At 39.8% G+C, this 20,260-nt stretch overlaps 2 protein-coding genes across 7 annotated transcripts in view; one reads left to right on the top strand and one right to left on the bottom strand.

The window, feature by feature from the left end:
* Positions 1-1,608, bottom strand: RAG2 (recombination activating 2; the record flags this gene model as incomplete). Its single annotated transcript, XM_082058584.1, has 1 exon — positions 1-1,608. The coding sequence occupies one exon, from the start codon at positions 1,606-1,608 to the stop codon at positions 1-3; it is 1,608 nt and encodes a 535-aa protein (XP_081914710.1).
* A 346-nt stretch (positions 1,609-1,954) lies between these two features.
* The window catches only part of IFTAP (intraflagellar transport associated protein), a 65,998-nt gene continuing 47,692 nt past the window's right edge, over positions 1,955-20,260 (top strand). For 5 of the 6 annotated variants that reach the window (XM_082058696.1, XM_082058698.1, XM_082058697.1 and 2 more), the window contains exons 1-2: positions 1,955-2,041; positions 12,174-12,326. In XM_082058696.1, the coding sequence (XP_081914822.1) occupies positions 12,224-12,326 (103 nt within the window). In that variant the 5' untranslated portion in view covers positions 1,955-2,041; positions 12,174-12,223. Of the gene's footprint in view, positions 2,042-2,528; positions 2,600-12,173; positions 12,327-20,260 lie in introns of all 6 variants that reach the window. The other variant, XM_082058695.1, reaches the window with a different exon arrangement.

The following is a 20,260-nucleotide window of genomic DNA, read 5'->3' as shown; positions in this document are numbered from 1 at the left end:
CTATTCAAACAATCTCCGAAGAAACGACTTTTTCATGGGTGTTGTTAACTTCATCATTGACTTTCTGCGCAATGGTTTCATAGGTTGCTTTTTCAGGTGCACCACTTTTTTGGGAGTTTGTAGCCCTTTATTAAGGTCAACATGCTCATTGCAGAAGTACTTGACATTTGACTCTGAGAGATGTAGGAGCATGCTCTCTGAGAGATCCATACATTGTGCGTGGACCCAGTGGCCAGCCCTGCTGGAACACAGGATCATTGCGGGCTTGTTGAGTTCTGTTGAATAGAAAGGGACCCAGGTGTTGATGTCAATATTGCAACTGGCAGAGCAGGTGATCCAGTAGCCTGTTTCTGATTCATCTTCTTCATCATCTTCATTGTAAGTGTCAGTATCATCAACATCAAAGCTATTGGCCTCAGCACTAAAACAAAACTCTTCTGAATCTTCAAATGGAGTGGAGTCTCCCGGGTCTTCACTTGACGTCTGACTGCAAATTTGTGCTGTCAGTTCTTCCTCCTTGTCCTTTTCTGCTCCTTTGCATCTCAAAATGTAGAAGTAGTTTGCATCTGAGATGAACTGTTTGTTGGCCCCTGGAATGCCCAGCAATACAGACCCTTTGCCCATATCACAGCCAAACCACATCCTGCAATGTTTAATATCTGGTGTCCAGTCTGGGTTGGCCCTTTTAACAATCTCTATCTTATTATCTTCCAGAACTATGGTGTTACACACCAACCGTTTCTGGTTGTCAGACTGGTACCCGCCAACAAGGACAAATTCATCATCACTGGTTTGAGTCACTATAGCACTTGACACAGATATCCCTCCCGGCAAGATGGTGCAGGTCACAGCTGGGCTGCCCAGTGGGAGATCAACTTTTAGCTTGTACAAGCTAGGCAACCTCGTGTTATTTTGAAGTGAATGGCCTCCCAAAATGTAGACTGTATCATTTCTGGCAAGTGAAACGTGGAAAGCAAATCCGTCTTGAAGCTCTGGAAGTATGTATGATGTACAGCATCCAAACTCAAAATCAATGAGAAACACAGATGGCAAACAGTCAACTACACTGTTCCATTTTTCAGTGGTTCTTTGTGCCAGAGGAGTATATGATCTCCCTCCAAATATAACGCTTATGCTTTTTCCCCGGCTATGAACTACATTAATTGTATGGCCATATCTAGCTTCAGGGACATCTCCACCCAGGTCTTTCTCAATGCATTGGAATGTGGTTTTCTTGCTATTTTTGCTTACCAGACTCATAACATAAAGCTTATCAGAAAGGTCATTGTTAGGTGTTTTCCCACCGTGAATGATATACTGGTACTCATCAGGCTCTGCATTGCCTCTGAGTGTGCAAAGAGCAGGATAGCGCAGAGGGGGGAGGTAGCAGGAATCTTTAGAGAAGAAGGCAGGTTTCAGTTTGAGCTCATTCTGTTTTATATCAAGGAGGAAAACACCAGTGGGACAGGATCTCTTTGGCCATCCTTTCTGTCCAAAAAAGAAAACATCCCCATGAAAATTCAGGAGAGAGAAGCCTGGCTGAAGCAAGGCTGAATTACTGACAGCTGATACCACCTGCAATGACATTTCATCTGCTGACTGGGCCATCCTGTGGTCAATATCTGAGAAAGAAACACAAACGAAACAGATGAAACATGCTTTAGACCTTATGAGAGTTGCTAACAGTACTTGAACAAATCGTATTAAAGTTGTATTTCAGTTCACACTTTGAGACCCAAAAAGAGATACTTCTCTGCAGCTCAAGACGTGAATCAAGCAAGAGCTGTGTACCAGTGCCGCGGGATTTTGTACGAATTTTTGCCTCTTAGCCAGTAAAACCTGAACATTTGAGTCTGCGCTGGGGCGACCTCCCAGCTCCGGGCCCAGCAGCTCCCATGGAAACGGCGGCCCCGCCGCCTGCTGGGGCCCGTAGTTCGCGCTGGGTGCGTCGGCCCGGCCTGGCCCGGCGCGGTGAGGAGTTTCCTGGACATCGCTCCGGCGTGAGGAGGCGGGAGTGGAGGGATTAGCGGGCAGGCTGCGGGTGAGTGCAGCTATGGGGCCGGGGCTGCCATCAGGCGAGTCTACTGGCGATGGGATTCGGCTCCCAGGCGCCCGGGAGCGGAGGGATCAGCGCCGGGGTTGACACAAGGCAGGATGTTTCCTGCCCGTTTCTCGCCCCGAGGCGGCTGGGCCGTCCGGGGTTGCCGGCCTGGTGCTCTGTAGCCGCCCGGGGGCCGCAGTCCGCCTCAGCACGCATGGTGGGATCTGCGGAGAAGGGGCGCGGATCCCACGGCCCCTGGGGGCCTGCCGGGAGGCAGCCACTTGCCTGCGCCTCGCTCCGTCCTTGGAGGCGCCTGCCTGAGGGGCTCACTTGCTCCCCGCGAACGGCACCCTACTTGTGGGAAGGATGGGCAGTTCCCCTCCCATCCAGGCCCCCGAGCCCGGCTTCTAGCCGGGAACACGCCGTCGTGCTCCGTAGTCAGTGAGCTGAAGTAGCTGAATGCAAACTTAAGTTGAACGTTTTGCAGGCTTACAAGGAAAACATCAAATTTGTTGAAGACACTTAGGAGCAGTCGATGCCAGCTGTATTTCTAACCATGTATGTATGGCTGAAGCAGCAGAGGTAGGAGCTGTTAGTGCTGGGGTGAATCTCACACACTGGTGCTGCAGAGCTCACTGCTTGGGTTTATTGTGTGACTTGGGAGTCTTGCTGCCAGCTGTTTTTATAGTGTGATCAAATTCTCTATCTTTGATGTTTCCTGTTTGCTGATGCTTTTGTGAGTAGGTTTCAACAGATATCCTCTACTTTTTTACCTGTTTGTTCAAAAATCTAAAAGATTTTGTGCAGTCAGCCTGGATAATTACACTGAAAAGAGATTTGGAGAGCATAGACAACTGCTTGGTTCCCTGGCACTGCCCTTTGATGACTGCAGAGTTGTGCCTTTTAGTAAATATCCAAGTTCACTGTCCCAGGCTTTGCCAAATCCCCAAAATTTAAAGATGTGACTAGGTTTCAAATACAATATTTGAAAAAAAATGAAACCTCTACATTTAAAAATATAATTCCTTGCTTTTAAATCTTTTGGAGTCATATTTTCCTTGCTTCTGCTTTGCATTTCCTATAACAACAAAAACAAGACACATAGGGTTTCTTTTTTAAGGAAGGATTGGTATCTTCTAGTTATATGACATCAAAACCTGTGGACTCTGGAACAAGATAATGTACAGTGAGAGTCACTGTAAAATCCTGGGGACTGGTGACACTGGCTACATGAAATTGCTCTTGGCTGGTGTTCTCATGCACCATAGGAACTGCTGTACCACATTCTTGTACTGTCTGCCTGCTCCACTTTCTGGTATGCAAACTGCTCTGCTAAAATATGGATTTGCCATTAAAAGCTTTCAAAGGTAGGTGAGCCTGGTCATATGTGCTTAGGCCAGAGGATTTGGGCAGAGTAGGCATAGCCACTGCTGAGTCTATTTTAAAAATAATCCATGGAATAGCTGTCTTTTCGCATGCTGTGGATTCATGCAAAGGTCATGGTCAAGTTCTGTTCACTGTATAGCCAGTCCTAATGCCTCTGCCCAGAACATGCTATTTTTTTCTGTATTTAGATGCCTTTTCAGAAGCACTGCACTGTAGGTGAAGTTCAGTTATGAGTTAAATAAGTGAGCGAACCCTGTTCTGAGCATGTCAGTATACGCAACAGTTTTTGTTCTTATTATCTGCATGAGAAATATTTGCAACGTCATTTTACCTTCAGGTGATACACTATACAGGAATCTCTGCTGCTTGTTTCTTATAGCTACTCAAAAATGCTGTCATTAGAGGAGCTTGCACTAAGTTTGTTTTACTGCATTAGATCTCCTTTGTCTCTTCTTTCATATTGTGTGGTTACTTAGCATCTTTCTTTTTACAGGATCTTTAGAAAAGTAATGTGTCTTCCGTACTGAAGATACCATAAGCACACCTCTTAAGTTAGTGTTCCAGATTGTAGCATTAGTGTTTTACATTTGACTACTTGTTTATATTTGAAGTCTTAACAAGACTATTAAAAATGGCTAACAGTTTAACTGAAATGCTAGTATTCATCTTATATTCCTACATATACCTCAAGAATCTCCAAATACGACAACTGTTAGTGTCCACAATGTCACAAACTATTTCCCAAATATCAAGCAGTACTCAGTTCTGAAGAGTACTCTATCTGGAGAGACTGTTGTAGATACAGAGTGGAGAAAAGACCAATGAAAATGAGTCTGTGAGACTGATAGACACACAGAACTTACTGGTTAAACACATTTAAACACACTTAAACACATTTACTTCTTGTCATCCCTTAATATTTCTTGAACTTTACTTAAGCAAGCAGTTAATTAAGTAACAGAATATTTATCTTAGATTCTCTGACAGAAGTAGCTCCTTAGGCACTTGCTAGAATTGCTCTGGCTTTTGAGATTGTTTCATGCTAATTATGGTGTGTTAATACAGTGTGGCTGATCTTTAACTATGCTGACCTCCACCATTATTCTTCCAACACCACTGATTCCTTTGGGCCAATGCTCATCTGACCCTGAGCAGCTTCAGGGAGTCTAAAAGGTTGAAATCTAACCTTATAACCAAAAAGTTTGAAGTTTTTTTGCGGCTTTATGCTCAAAACCATGTCACTGTGAAGTCAGATTAGCATTAGTGCCACTGTGGAGGGAAAGAGTAAATGCCTTTACTGTGGTGCAGCACAAGATGAGGGGAAAAGACACTATGAGAAGTAAAGATAGATAAATAGAGAAGGGTGGAATTACATAAACAATTACCAGTTGTGGTGGCTTTAGTCATGCTTCATCATATTTGGCTCCAAGGATTATACAAATAAGTGAGAATCTCAGCATTACTTTTATAACCCCTGTTTTTCAGAAGTGAACTGTAGAGGTCTGAGCTAGAACTAAGCTAACAGAAAAAAAACTAATATTCTTGTCTGAAACTTATGATTTCGAGCCTTTTTTTTCAGATAATAAGTGTATGGCAACACGAGATTACAAGGAATTCAGATTTAGATAGATTCGTTGAGAGATTTATTTACAGAAAGATCAAATGAAGAAAGAAGGTTCTTTTTAAGAGCACCAGCTAATGTAATTTGAAATGTGCATATTATGGAAATAGATTGGGACATAGTTACAATTTTGTATGTGGAGTATTACTTCAGAAACTGTATTAAATGTTCACTGAGGAATATAGGATGAATGTATTTTAGAAACAAGGAGTAGGATTCAGGTGCCTAGTATCAAGCAACATTTCATATGCCTTTGTATATTCTTCTTGTCTTCTAGCTTCTGCTATAGAAGGCAGCACGTCTCCCATAGGTCCTGTGTCCTAGGTCCTAGTAACTCTATGGTTTGTAAAATGTCACTAGGTTAGTATATTTAGGCACTAAGTCACTCCCAAACTGTGTTTACTACTTATTGTTCTCATTGACCCTCTGTAGTAATTGTTCACCTATGTGCTGTGCCTGTCACCCAGTTAGGCAGCAAATACATTTTAAATAGGAGAACAAGGAGTAATTAGTATTGTTGTTTAGTGTGACATTTCATATTAATATTTTTCTGCATTAAAAAAATACCATATTCATAATAATTCCACAGTAATGTAAACACTACCAAATAATGAATTATTTGATCCTATGAACTGTAGCAAACAGCACTGATGGGACACTGAGAGAATGGATTTCAGAACAGCATGTAATCTTAGTTGATAAATGCTCATTGCTGATCATTAAATTCTGTCATTAGTTTGCAGTTATTTTTAACTTGGCATGAACACAGATATCTATGTTAGAATTAAATTTAAATTTATTCTGCAATATTGTATATTGTTTTTTTTTCTCTATCTGATCTGAAGTCTCTCCCTTTGCAAAATGAAAAAGCATACCCCTGAAAAGCAAGTGCTGGCTGTTCCGAAATTCTTCACAATCAAAATCATGTCCAGATACCCACAGAGCTTTGAAGTCCTCTGTAAATAGGCTTAAGGAAGGAAATCTTTCTACAGTATTTCTCAAAACATTCACTAAGTGTATCAACCAAGTTTGCTTTGGGCAAAACAATAAGTTAGACGTACCTGGCTGATAGGGCCTTTTTGCGTCTCCTCTGAAATCTTTCTATGTAAGTGGGATTCAAATGTGAGCACTTTGGGGAATCTTCTCTGACAGCACAGGGTGCTTGTAGCATGGAGAGACAGCTTGATGGAGGGGAACCTATCTTCTTAATTTGCAGATGTGCTCCTGAGAACTCAGTCTACTGTGGCTAACTGACTGTGACGGTTGTTTTTTGTTTTATTTTGGTTTGTTTTTTTTTTTTTTTCTTTTTCCTTTCTTCAGATGGCACAACAAGAAACCCACCAGCCTCCAGAAGGTTTAACTCTTTGTAGTAGAACCAGACCAGAATAACAGTAGATGTTAGTTAGATTTTGAATGTCTGCAGTGTATGCTCCTTTATAGTTTATTTTTCACATTGCTAAACCTGTCCAGCTCATTATTTTTTTTGAATTTTTTAGTGCTATTGGAATATAAAAATGTAATCTAAAGTAATTTTTGAGTTGAAAGAAAAATAATTACAATTGCTAGTGAAAGAAAACAACTCCTGCTGATAGGCGTACTGTTGCTCTCCCCAGGAATGCTCCCCTGCAAGTAGGTCATGACATTGAAACAGAGCAGCGGAAAAGACAAATGCATGCAACTCAGTGAGTGAGGGCTGACTAAAAGTCCAATTTGAGGTCCACTGAAGTCATTATGGATGTATTTTTTGCTACTTCAGTGGCCTTCTGATTAGACCTTAAAAGACTAAAAAACTTTGTATCCTTCTGTGGCTTTTTTCATCAGTTTCACAGTGCTTTTCTCAAAACAAAAAAAATTAGACTCTGGAAAGTCCTCTGGGAACATATATCCTTTCAACAACTAGCAGTGCTGGGACATGAGAGTATAAGCCACTTCCACAACATAGCACAGCAAATAAACAGAAAAACCTGGAAAACAATCTCACTTCTTTTGTTTTCCTGGAGCTACTTTACCCACTCCTGAGTTACAACATCTGCTGCACAGTATCTTGGAAATACCTCATCTTCCATTTCAAACTGCTGTGAGAATAGAAGTTTGATTCGTATAGCAAAGCAAACATACTGAATGTTTGTGAAAATTGTCTTGAGACCTTGAATAACTGTAATGCAGATAGGATGTGGTGATGTTTCTCATGTGAAATACAGCAGCTCTAAGGAGCTGTGCCCTGTAGCATCCATATGGGCCTATTACTTCTGAAAGAAAGATGAAAGTAGACTCTACTACAGAGTTGAATGCTGAAGAACTTGACTTCACCCAAATTTAAGGGCATTCAGATCACATTTATTTCTGTTTTCAGTCGCGCCTAGACAATGTTTGACAGCTTCTTATCTGCGTGCTTGACACAGGCTGATTCTTGTTTGGGTCTGTGATCAAAGATCTACTGGCAAAGGAGACACAAATATTTAAGTGAAAAAATCCAACCGTGAATTGTGTCTTATTTAATATTTTACATTCATTTTATTCTCCTTCTGCCAATTGACATGCTTTATCTTTAGAAATTCTTTTTCCAATTACTGTGGCTGAGAAGATGGAGAAATTAAAGTTTGTTGGCAACAGCATGTCAGTTTTGGATGAGAACATGGCCTGTCCAAGCTGGTCTTCTGTAACTGTCAGGGACAAACTGCTTCGGAGGAGGTGCAGGAAGTAGCTTCAAAATAATCTGTCTACGAGGTGGGAAAATCATGTTCAGAACTGTGCAGGTCATAGCAAGAATATCTAGGATTTGCATCCTGAATTTATTTGGCAGACAACCCGTGCAAAAATGAATAAATAGACTATCCTTCACAATTTTTATTTTAATAACATTGACATAGGCAGTATGTTTTCAATTTTCTGTCTCATCTAAAAACATCAGTAAACAGTATTTAACATGTGAGGGACAGGGCTTTATTTGGAGTCCTCATCTAAAACAGTTGATTGAATCCAGCAGTGCTTTGACTATCAAATCCAGGACAATTGCACTCCAGTGTGCAGTGGCTACTCCTGTCATAGGCCTTCAGGTGCCCTTTAGAGGGAGCAGTGTTGTTTAAGCCATTGGAAATTTGTTAAAAAAAACTCTATCATGTATAGGACTGCCATAATAGCTCTGAAATCAAACTGGATCAGTGTGCTTGCTTGCAATTAGAGCCCTTTTATATATATATATATATATATTTCCCTTAAAAGCTCATAGAAGCTAGGCACAAGAGGCACATGTTTTTGACCATTGCAAAGGTTGTCTCTGAGGCTCAGTAATGCATTTATGCAACCAAATGCAGCTCCCATTCACACAAATTGCTGATGCCCTTAAGGCCTCCTGTTGAAGGCAGTGGCAAACATCCAATTGATTTAAACAGAATTAGCTGTTGCAGATTACATTGAATTGAGAGATGCTGCAAGAAACCTCATCTGAAAGTTTTTGTCCTTTGTAATTGGAACTTGTTCTTTTAGTTTGTTCCCATAGTTCAGTTGACCCACACCTGCTTGTGGCCAGAGCTTGCTGCCATCAGGTTTACTCCGGGAGCTCTACCTCCCTGCAGGTGGTGGGTAGTGGGGAGGAGGAGGGAGAGAAGTAGAGCAGGACAGTAGAGCAGGGAGGGCTTTCTTTTGCAACTGTAGTTTTGCAGCTGTCTAGACAAGAAGGAAACAGTTGTCTGTGTTCTGGAAGGTGGGTAACATTCCTGTGCTGCCCCACTGAAAATGTTTTATGTCTTTCTTGGGGCAGGAACTCCCAGAATCACTTCTTTTACTTGGCCCACTTTTGAAGTGCCATCCTGGGATAGTGGACAGTCCATAGCTAGCCACAAACATTTATTAAGGACAGGCTTGAGTTCCAGATTTGCATGCCTCTGCACCTTGAACACTGATGAGAGAGGTGATTGTCCCGCCCTGTTCTGCTCTGGTACGACCTCACAGGGAGTACTGTGTGCAGTTTTGGACACCACACTATAAAAAGGATATAAAGCTACTGGAGTGCCCAGAAGGGGGCCACAAATTTGTTGAAGGGTTTAAAGGGGAAGCTGTATGAGGAGTGGCTAAAGTCACTTGGTTTGTTCAGCCTGGAGAAGAGGAGACTGAAGGGAGACCTCATTGCTGTCTACAGCTTCCTCATAAGGGAAGGAGGAGGGGCAGGCGTCGTTCTCTTCTCTGTGGCGGCCAGTGATAGGACCCAAGGGAATGGAAGGAAGATGTGCCAGGAGAGGGTTAGGTTGGACATTAGGAAAAGGTTCTTCACCCAGAGGGCGGTGGAGCACTGGAACAGGCTCCCCAGGGAGGTCGTCATGGCCCCAAGCGTGACAGCATTCAAGAAGAGACTGGACAACACCCTGAGACCTATGGTGTCGTGTGACATGTGTGGTTACTGTGCTAGCTCTATAGCGAAAAAAGATAAAGCATTGTCCAGCAGTAACAGAGGATGATATGTAAAAATAATGTATTTGTGTTCAATCTGATTTGTGCAGACAGTAGTTATAAAATCTTGACAACAGCTGTATCTAGTGACGTTTTCCATGAACCTCTGAGTATCCCTGTTTTTATTGAGAATGACTTTTAGGAGAGCAAATTCATAGTGTGGACACCTGACTTTAACTTATTCCAGAAACACTAGGGAAGTTTTTTTTTTTTGCAGAAAAATAAAATTATGTGAGGTTTTAGTGAATTTGTAGAAAGGATTAGCTTATTGTTGCTTCCATTTAAAATTCAGAATCTTGATTTTTCTTTCTTTGCCTGTGTTATATTTAAAAGAAACACAATAAAGCATTTAAAAATGCACCATAAAACTCTGGTTTTTTTTTAAGAGTGATACTGTTTTGATGATGCTTCTCCCAATGCATACATATTGAAGTGCATGCTAGATGAAAATATATAGGCTCAGTGACATACATGTTTAAAACCTTTAAGGATAACTTCCTACTCTCCATACATCAGGAGATTTCAGGTATTAAATGTTAGATTATATTCTAATAGCATCCAGTGCTTGCTTTTTCATGAGGGTGATGTTCAGGATTTTATGATCAGAGTTTGGCTAAAACTTTGTTAAGTTGAATTCACAACGGCATTTCCTAGCTAACTGTGATGAGTCAAAAGCTGGTGTTTATCCGAAGTCTATTGCTTGCTTACAGCTTAACAGGTAGAGGATATTAAAATCTGAAGTTTCCCAGGTTCTGTAGGGAGCAGAGGCTGCAGAGCAGAGTGAGAATTGAGCTATACCATTTTGCTAACACCTGGTCTGGATGCTTAATCTTAGACAGATGGCCTGGTGGCTGTAGAACATGGCATTCACTGAGAAAGCTGCCATTCAGCTTGGGTAAAGATACAATTGTTTACCCAAATTGCTTATCAATTTTCTAGCTTTCTAGAGCATTTTAGAGTAAAAAAAATCTAAGCTTTATTGCCAGCCCTTCTCTGGTTTGTTTATGTCACTTAAGCTCTTGCTGACTCAGTTTTTTGATCTGTTATTTGGTATAATATTTGCTTGCTCTTCCTCATGGGACTATTGTGAAGTTTATTTCATTAGTTTTTATAAAGGACTTTGAGATCCTAGATGCCAGATGCCAAAGAAAACCAAAATGGTTATTGCCATTTTCTTGATTAAATATATGCATTTTTTTCCTTTGCACTAGCCTTACAAATCACTCCAGACTTTCATATAATGAAGTTTACCTCAAATAACGACTGTAATGACTGAACAATAATGAGGAGTAGAAGGCATTGCGTGCCTCTGAAACTACTGTAATTTGCATAAACCACTCTGGGAGTCTGGTGAATTACATTCTGCTTGGTCTGTCCACAGAAACATTAATACTGGTTCGTTTTTTTTTTGTAAAACTTTAGAAAACTTCAACTTTAGGTCATGTGGGCTTGCATGTAAACACATCTTTGGAACATTAGTCTTCTTTACAAGCTGGCAATCCAACAAATTTATACCTTGGCATTAGAAATCATGCACTGTTTTCTTGCTGGGCTCTAAATAATTTTTGTTCAATCTTATTTAACTTAAAAATTAGATTTGCAGCCTTTCCTTAGTGTAGGTGATTGGAAGTTTTGCCGAAGAATTAAGTTTTCATTCCAAAAAGGCATTTTTTCATGCTGTGGTAAGTCAAGAGAAGAAACATGGGAACACGTGAAAATCAGGCACTTAATGTATCATATATTCTTGTATCTTTATCACGTTTATGTATGTAAACTGGTTATTTTTTAGTGAAGTTGCCACCGTGTGGGACAATGTGGCCGTTACATGTGTCTATGTCCTCATCTGTGCTTTTCTGCTTATAGTAGTCTGGTCCTATGTGTACAAAAAATTAGTAATACTATTAATTATTTGGCATCACACAGCTGTTAAAATGTATTTACACAGCTTTTATAAGTGAGGGTCAGGATTAACTTAAGCATACTTCACCAAGAGCTGCTTCAGGGCCATTACTTCCCCTAGAGTCTGGTGAAGTGATGAAGATGGGCTGGAAGACTGTTGCTATGTGACTGAAGAGTGGAGCTTTCAGGTCCAGAAAAGCTTTGGTGGGGTTCTCTCAGCTCTCCACATTTGTTCCCTTCTCAGGGGTGGTGCTCACCTTCTACATGACTGCCCAGCTCCATCATACCCTCTCCATACTGTGTATTGGCTCAGCGTAAACACACATAATGATTTAACATGCCCTCCAAAATCTGGGTCTAGTGGCTTTGATGACACAGTGAACAGCGCACCTGCAGAATGATGGATTCAGTCCAAGTTTTGAATGTACAGGTGTCCCAGTTCTTAAATCAAGCACACGAATGGTGTTACTGTTTCTGCAAAGACGATAGGGGTCCTAAGACTAAAGGGGAGTGAACACCACTGAGAGAGGCTGGGCTGTATTACCTGAGGACATACATTTCAGGCAGAGGTGATTATAGTCTCTCCCTTTGCACTTAAAATGACTATGTTCACTTGAATTTTGGGGGAAATGTTGTGTGGAGTCCCACTGACAATATCAGAACTTCACAAGAAGAGAAGAAAAAATTTACATTCTGGTGCTCATCTGTGTGAATTAGGGACTCGTTGGTTAATTTGTTTTCTGCCTACAGGTACATAGGACTCTCTTCTTTCTATTGCAGAAGCGGCCTACTAAGGCAGATATACCTGTTCGACTGTCAAGTTGTGGATCATGGGAGAACAACTGTCAAACAACAGCATCCTTGATCAATTTAGTGATAGCCATGAGCAGTCATATGAAGAGTTTCTAAATACATTCACTTATCTTTTGAAAGGTATGTAATTCCCCAAATCTCCCATTAGAAATTGCAGCCAGAAGGGAAGGTAAAAAGAAGAGCAGTAGTATTTTAGTGTTGTTCTGCTACTTATGTGCTTTGTGAGCTTAGGAAAATCCTTTTGATACTTTTGTTTCTCCTATAAGCAGTAGGATCCCTGAGGATGACTTTCCTTAGCTTGGTTCACAGACTGCTAAGGTAGGTCAGGTGTTTAACCATGTTTTGCTTGCCTTAGGGATGTGGGGGAGTGTGCGGTATTCGGAACGATGGGCTTTTCCTAAGGATGTTCTGCATTATTTTGCTAGAGAAGTTCCCATAAAAGAAGAGGCGGCTAAGGAAAGTGCTTAATAGTATGAGATGGCCTAAAATTACAGGTGTGCAATTTGGATACTTCCACAGATTTACTAATACTGGCTCTTTGTGTTATGCTGTTATGTGTGTCAAGCTAACAGATAACAAGGATGAAGGCACATCAGGACATCAGGTTAGGACAATTACACTGAAACAGTCTCATACTTTGCAGATAAATAAAAGGTGGGGCTTAACCTTGATCTGACCATTGCTGAATTACAGGCAGTTCAGATCTGGATCCAAATTCTGTAGCTCAGGTTCATTGCTTTTGGCCATGTTAAGTAAGGTATTATAAAAATAACTGTGAGCTGCATATTACTCACAATTCTCTTCACCACAGCTTTGCACTAAAAATGATGTCCTCATCTTATTGCAAAAGAACTGTATTTTTCAATTACAGCATGTGGCATGCTCCATTCATTGGCATTCAGAAGTCTATCCTGTCCTTGTGCTTGAGGCAGAACTAAGTGTCAGTCACAGGCACTGAGCAGAGAAAACCAGTGGGGAGTCGAAGCTGCCATAGAAGTAATCTTGTGGCAACCTTCTGTCTCCTCCCAATAAAAAATGGAAGAGAAAGGAGACACTGAAGGATGAGATAGGAGGATTGAAAATTAGGTTCTTAGTCTTTATGTATGATTGATACACTAGGGATAGCTCCTATCTTAGAAGCATACTGCATGTCATGATGCTACTTGCAAAAAGCCTCAGTGTGTATTTCAGTCACTTTCATTGTCACTATGGCATCTGCCACTAAAACTGTATAAAAAGCAGAGCTTTAGCTGAATGAAATGCTTAGAAATGCAGTTTCCTATGCTAGTGTAAACAAAACAGCTCAGCTTGTTTTCCTCCTACCTTCATTTTCCTTTAAAAATACCCAAAGATATTGGTTTGCGTTATGAACTAATGACCTGCAAAAATTCCACTCAAAGCACAAGGCATTTTAGCATCAGAACAGTGCAAGATACTTTATAAAATATCAAATTATTAGTTTATTAATTTTGTATTTGGAAAATAGTAATTTGATAGCTTAGTAAAGACTGTCTGCTAATAGGCTGCATGTGGGAATGGCAGGATGTGCGGCTCCAGCTAAAGGGCCTTGGGACAGGTTATACAGAAGTATGTTTTTATGAGTGTAAGGAGTGATAGCCCAGGCCAGTGAGAATGGTATCTAGGGTTGGAAAACCACCTCCATATGTATGATGTGTGAATGTTGGGCCTGGGCATGTCAATGAGTGGGTCAGAATGCCGCCCACGAGATATGCATGGGAACATGACTGAAAACAGTCACGAGTGTGGTATGTTTGGGATAACATTTTTTGAAAAAACATCCTGTCTTACCTCTTAGTCCAGGTCCATATCTGTAAACCTATAAATTGAGAACTGTTAATAAAAGTCAGCTCAGCCTGGCTCTGCTCTTGCTGCTAACAAGAACTCTGTGTCTGTGTGTCTGTATGCATCGTTCCTCATCGCCACAGCTGCAGAAATTTTCACATTTATATATGAGTTTAGATATTTACTGTGGGGTCAAGTAAAATCTAGAATAAAATCAAATTGAATAATTTTGGTTAGAAGAGACCCTCAGGATCATCGAGTCCAACCATAACCCAACTCTAACACTAAACTGTGTCCCTAAGAACCTTGTCTAAACACCTTTTAAACACCTTCAGGGATGGTGACTCTGCCATTTCCCCGGGCAAGGCATTCCACTGCTTCACCATCCTCTCAGTGAAGAATTATTTCCTAATATCCAATCTAAACCTTCCCTGGTGCCACCTGAGGCCAGTTCCTCTTGTCCTATCACTTGCTACTTGGGAGAAGAGACCAACCCCCTCCATGCTTCAACCTCCTTTCAGGTAGTTGTAGACAGTGATAAGGTCTCCCCTCAGCCTCCTTTTCTCCAGACTGAACAGCCCCAGTTCCCTCAACCACTCCTCTTAAGACTTGTGCTCCAGCAACAACCAAGTGAAGTAAATCACTTGAGCTTGCTGAGCTTCCCTGCCCTGTCTGTGTAAACTGCCTGTGCACACTGCTGCACTAACTGCTTCACCCCTGTTAGCTGGACCTGTTCACTGTCTTCCTGGTCACCTGCAGTCCCTAGGAGGGCATTTAAATCTCCCCCAGTTGTTCCTGGCAATGCCCCTGCCACGTCAGCCCCTCTCTTGAGATCAGCTGCTTTCACGGTGATTCTCTTGGGATCCCCTTCTTGTGTCCTCAATCCATGCCCAGCCTTGGCAATTACTATAGCCGCTGCTGTGCACGTTGGTTCACCATGTTTAGATCTCCTGCCGTTGCTCTGTAGCTGCTGCTGTGCTCCTCACTTGCTGCTGATATTCTGTCCGTTTTTAGATTACCTTTCTGAATTTGGCCTGATAATCGTGTTGATCCACACATTAAATCTTTGTACTATGAGCCTTCATGTCAGAATTTGCTTAGTTAGATATGGAGATAGCTATTGGTATACACGAATAACCAAGCTCATTCAGTTGTGTGGGTAAATATATAGGAGCACTTTAAAAAGAATTCCTTGAAAAAGTTCACTATCTGATAGGTTTATTTTTGACTGTCATAACACTGGAAGCAGAAGGCACACGTAAAACTGTTAATAGTTGGATTGTACTTATTTCACAGGGTACCATATTCATATAAGGTGATTTTCACTGGTGCATGAATTTGTTCTAGCTCTCTAGTTGAGATTGATAAGCTATTTTCTCCTGGAGTTTCTACATTATTCTTGAAAGCATCTCAAAAGAATCTGATTTCCTAATGAATGTTTAATTTTTCTTCATTAGTTAAATTTACACACAGTGAAATTGAAAAGAGTGTACCTCGAGTACAAAAACCTGAGCATCTCTGACTGTTCTGACCTATCTAAAAAGAACCCTTTGAGGTTATAAATGTAGCCTGGAGTAAACCCCTGTGAGCATATTAGGGTCTTCTGCTGACAGAATAGTTCCATTCCTGTAAATATGGCAAACAGTATTAGTGAATTTCTGCATTCCTGACTTTCATTGGCTTTTTAAGGTTTGCTAATATCCTAATCAAGAAAATAACATTTTTAGAATGTTGTCTTCTTATATCTGATTGTGAGATATTACCTTTGGCTACTCTATAGAGTAATAATAGAGATCTTATTCTTACTTGTGTTATCTGAAAAGACTTTGTCTTAGCTCAAGTAGAACAAGATTTGGAGTAAAAATAAGGTCCTTCTAAATTCTGTGTAATTCATGTGATATGCAGTTTAGAAGTAGACTCGACAGTGCTAGGTTAGTGGTTGGACTCAATGATCTTAAAGGTCTTTCCCAACCAAAAAAATTCTATGATTCTGACATGCTATGTGTATGATTTAAGTAGCACACAGATACTTTATAACTTAGTTGGACCATAAATTATATCTTTGAAATAGGAATTTAATCTTCCTGCTTTTAGTATTCCTGAAGCAACGATTCTGTTTTTTTGAAGTGTGCTTGATACTGTGACAGAATGAGGATTCATAGACTAATTGACAAGTAAATCCTATAGTAAGCCTTTTACTACTCTTCTACTAGATCTAATGGAACACAGATAAACATACTTAAATGTCATTTTAAAACTCTGAGCTCAGCATTTTAAACTTACATACTCCAACAGAACATGGACTATATATCTCAAATGCATAATATTTTAAAAACTATGGGAGCACTCCCTCCGTGATTGGAAAAGTTTTTAACCCTTTTCTTTGATTCTGTAATGGATGGGCATTGGAGGGCTAGCTTAAGATCCCCGTAAGTCTCTTAGCTTTCTTATATACAGCATCCAAAGCTGGTGAACCCATGGGAATATAATTTAGTAATTAGAGCACAGGTCCAGAAAGATGAAATCTTTCATGCTTGCTGTAAGGCTTTGCAGAAGTTTTCAGCATCTGGAAAAGAAATTACCACCTCTTGTGCAAATCCAAAGCAAAGATGTTGGTAAGAGGAATCATTTTATTATTCATTTACTTTAATACATTAATTTGCGCTGCTCTTAGAACCACTGAACCCCTTATGCTTATGCCAAGTTACATATTTAGTTTTGTTTGTTCATTTTAGCACTGAGTATAGAAACAATCTGATAATAAAACAGCTGGCATTTGCTTTAAGGTTGTACAACTCCACTATGTTTTTGAAGTAAAAAAAAATCCCTTAAGTGTGTTTTCTTGATTGTGCAGTTGAAGAAGCCTCATAAAATTTTGATTTACAAAAGAACTGATGACACAGATTTCTGTAGATGTTGTCAATGTATGTTCTCTTCAGAACTAAACACTTCCTAGAACCAGTGTGGACAAAATCTCATGGAAATCGACCAAATCCCCACTTTTTTAAAAAAGTACCACACAAGGCAAGAGGCTCTTTTAAATCTAAGGAAGACTGTTTGAAATCTGGTGGAGAGAATGATGATGTCCAAAATTAGAAGCAACATCTGCTCATTTTTCTAAACTCAGCAGAAGATTTGGAAATTCACTGGAGCATAAAATATCTCCTTTGACCTTCTAAAAAAATAAAAAAATGGTCCAAGCTTCACATTTTTCATTTAGATTTCAAATTACTCCTCTTCCACTTGTAAAAATATGTTATCCATGATCAGCCAGCTGCATATGAAAATGCTGCCATGAATGAATTTCTTATCCAAACCCAAGTTTAGATTAATAGTTTTTCCATGGTCCTGGATATTTGACCACTAGAATTAAATTCAGTCCATTCCTACTCTTAATTTTGCTTGGCCGTGCGTTGAAGTCTGAGGGCTTTGATCAGACCCATCTCTAAGCATAGTGAACCTTGGATATATACTTTGTAGCCTCAGTGCAGTCATTTTGATGCTTCTGAGCCGAGCAAGCTGTCAAGTGGCGGAAGTTGGAAAGTAGGCAGACCCCTTCTCTAAATCCAGGTAGCATGCAAGAGCCTTATTCTGTGTTGCAATCAAATTAATTTAATTCCCCAGTGAAAGCTGAGTGATGTATTTAGTTCAAAGTCCATTTGATGGTAGCTGTCTCCTTCCTTTTTTTGTTAACCACATTTAGGAAAAACAACAACTTTAAATTTCCTATGTAAGTGTCAGTGGATGCACTTTACAAATGTGAGTCTTAACAGCAGAAAGCATAGCAAAAAATTGTAAGAAATGACAGTAAATTCACTTCAGTTTTTAAAATGGGCCAGTAGGACAATTCTAACCCCAAGAGAAATTTCCAGCCTTCTTCATATGAGTGTTTTGCCAATAAAAGCAACTAGGCAGTTCAATAAAACTAATTAAATTAATCTGTCATCCACAGGGAACTTAAACAGGGCATGAAATAGCGAACCAGTGTCAATTCAGAGCTTTTTATTGATGTGTTGTGCTGGATCATTGAAAAGAACTGGTTGAGAGAAAAATTTTGCAATTTTCTATTGATCATAAATTCGGTAGCTATCTCTATATAACCTTAATTCCATGTAGTGTAAAATCAAATATCATACAGAGTCCCTAAATGTAGGAAAAAAACCACATAGGGATGCAAACATAATAGGTTATTTTTTAATAATAGCTGATCTGTTTTATGGATATGTGTTGTACTTAGATCTCAATCATATTTGCTATGCAAAGTACTTCACTGTGCAGACAGAAAAAAATTAGGCATAAAGAGGGGAAATGACTAGTGTTCGTTTTCACAGTAGCTCACTGGCAGCACCAAGTAAGGACAGAGGCACTTGGACTCCCAGAAACTTTGACAGCTCTGGAACAATAGCGCTTCCCTAATAGCAATTCTTTGTTCTTTTCTGTGATGCTTTTATTAGTAAAAAATTTCTAAAGATTGTTTCAGATGAAAAAAAAGTATTTTCATTCTGTTGCATAACTCAGATTTTCTAAAATGTAGAAAAGGGAAATATTTAGTAATTTTGCTGTTGATAGTTTGATACAGATTCCATCCTGTTAAGTGGCATGTTGGCTATGGTTAAATTTTGTAGTACTAGAAGAAGCAGTAACACAAAATGAACTCTTGTTAACCTCATCACCTTGCCTTGAAAGGCATTGAAGTGTGCTAAATGCAGCTGTTGGCTAAGTTTCATGTCATTGCAGTGAGGTGAGGAAACACTTTTAGCCCTCTTTTTCAGATGTGGAAATGACACAAAGCAAAGAATGTCGGAGATCAGAGCCGTATAGTGGCTCATCAGGACAACCAGAAACAGCAGTCAAGTGACCTCACTGCCAGTTTAATGCTGAACTCTCTATAGAATTGTGTGCTTTTCTGTGTCCAGTATAAAATCACATAGAAATGCCTGATTTCAATTAAGTTGGTATTTGCCTTTAAAAAGAAAATCAGGCCTTTTTGAAGTTGCCTTAGTGCCTTAATTATAATATCCAAAGTCGAGCTATTTTGAAGCTCTTGGGCTCTCTAGCATTTTATTAATTTGTTCCCACCTGCTGTAATCTTTTTATGATATTACTTGTTGAGAAAGGAGTCATTTGTATGGAGATGCCAGATGCTTTTAATTGTATAGAATTCACTTGTTTCTTATAGTGTTTATCTACTTACCTGCTAGTGCTGAATTCTTCTACAATGGAAGTACACAGAAGGTTTTAAAAATCAGTTTTGTCCTGATTTATTAGTATATCACCTGCTCTTTTACAGTGCTCCCAACATATGTATTTAATGTGGTTTCTTAGTTCTGAGGATGAATTTAAGCACATTTGTGGTTGCTTGAACTGTAAAAAAAAAGTGTAACCAACACAGTGCTTATTTAGGTGATCAACTCACATTCTGTTTCTTTTCACCAAGGTTCAAAGTGTAGGAAAGACTCAGAAAGAAGTGTGGAGTTCCTGTACACTGAGCTAGTATTCTCCTCTTAGTTACTGTCTAATTTACAGGTCTTCCTTCTCTTAAACACAATTTCTGAAATGTAACACTATTTACATTCTGCAAAAGATAGTGTAGTTTTTCTGAAGCTATTGGAAGCAGGCCCACCTTTATAAACTTCTGGAAAAGGTCTTCCAGCTTTTAGATCCTGATACACTGTCAGGTTATGATGGCAAAATACTACCATTTGTACAGCCTGTGCCTTCGTGAAACCTTCCCCCCCCAAAAAAAAAAAACCAACCTCTTTATTGTTAGAACCAGAAATCTGATCTAGTATGTTGGCATTGCTTGGTAGTGATAGATACCACTTGATCCCTGGTAGACATTAAGATGTGTAGCTCCCTTAATAGGATTCTGCTAGTTAATGTCTGCTGAGGATCTGCTCTAAGGTTTCTGTCATGGTTTTCTGAATTTTGTAAAGATTATTTTTTATCATCATCTGTTGGGAGAAGCAGGATTTTGCTCATGGCAGGCTGCTGAAATGGTCAAGTGGACATTTGCTTTGTTATTTAACTAATTGCATTATAATATTCAAATTGAGAAGGTATACAGCAAGCAGCACTGTTGAACTGTGGAAGAATAATACATATTTTTAAATGATCAGCTGGGGTGAGTGTGGTATAAACAGGAAACATTGCCCCTTTTCTAACACTGGCACTATCTAAAACACAACAGAGAAACAGACATATTGATACAGATAAACACTGCACAAAACCAGAATATATATGTTCCATTA

This window comes from Streptopelia decaocto (genome assembly GCF_964273445.1).
Source record: "Streptopelia decaocto genome assembly, chromosome: 7".
Classification (NCBI taxonomy): Eukaryota; Metazoa; Chordata; class Aves; order Columbiformes; family Columbidae; genus Streptopelia; species Streptopelia decaocto.
This window is presented reverse-complemented; position numbering and strand designations above follow the sequence as displayed.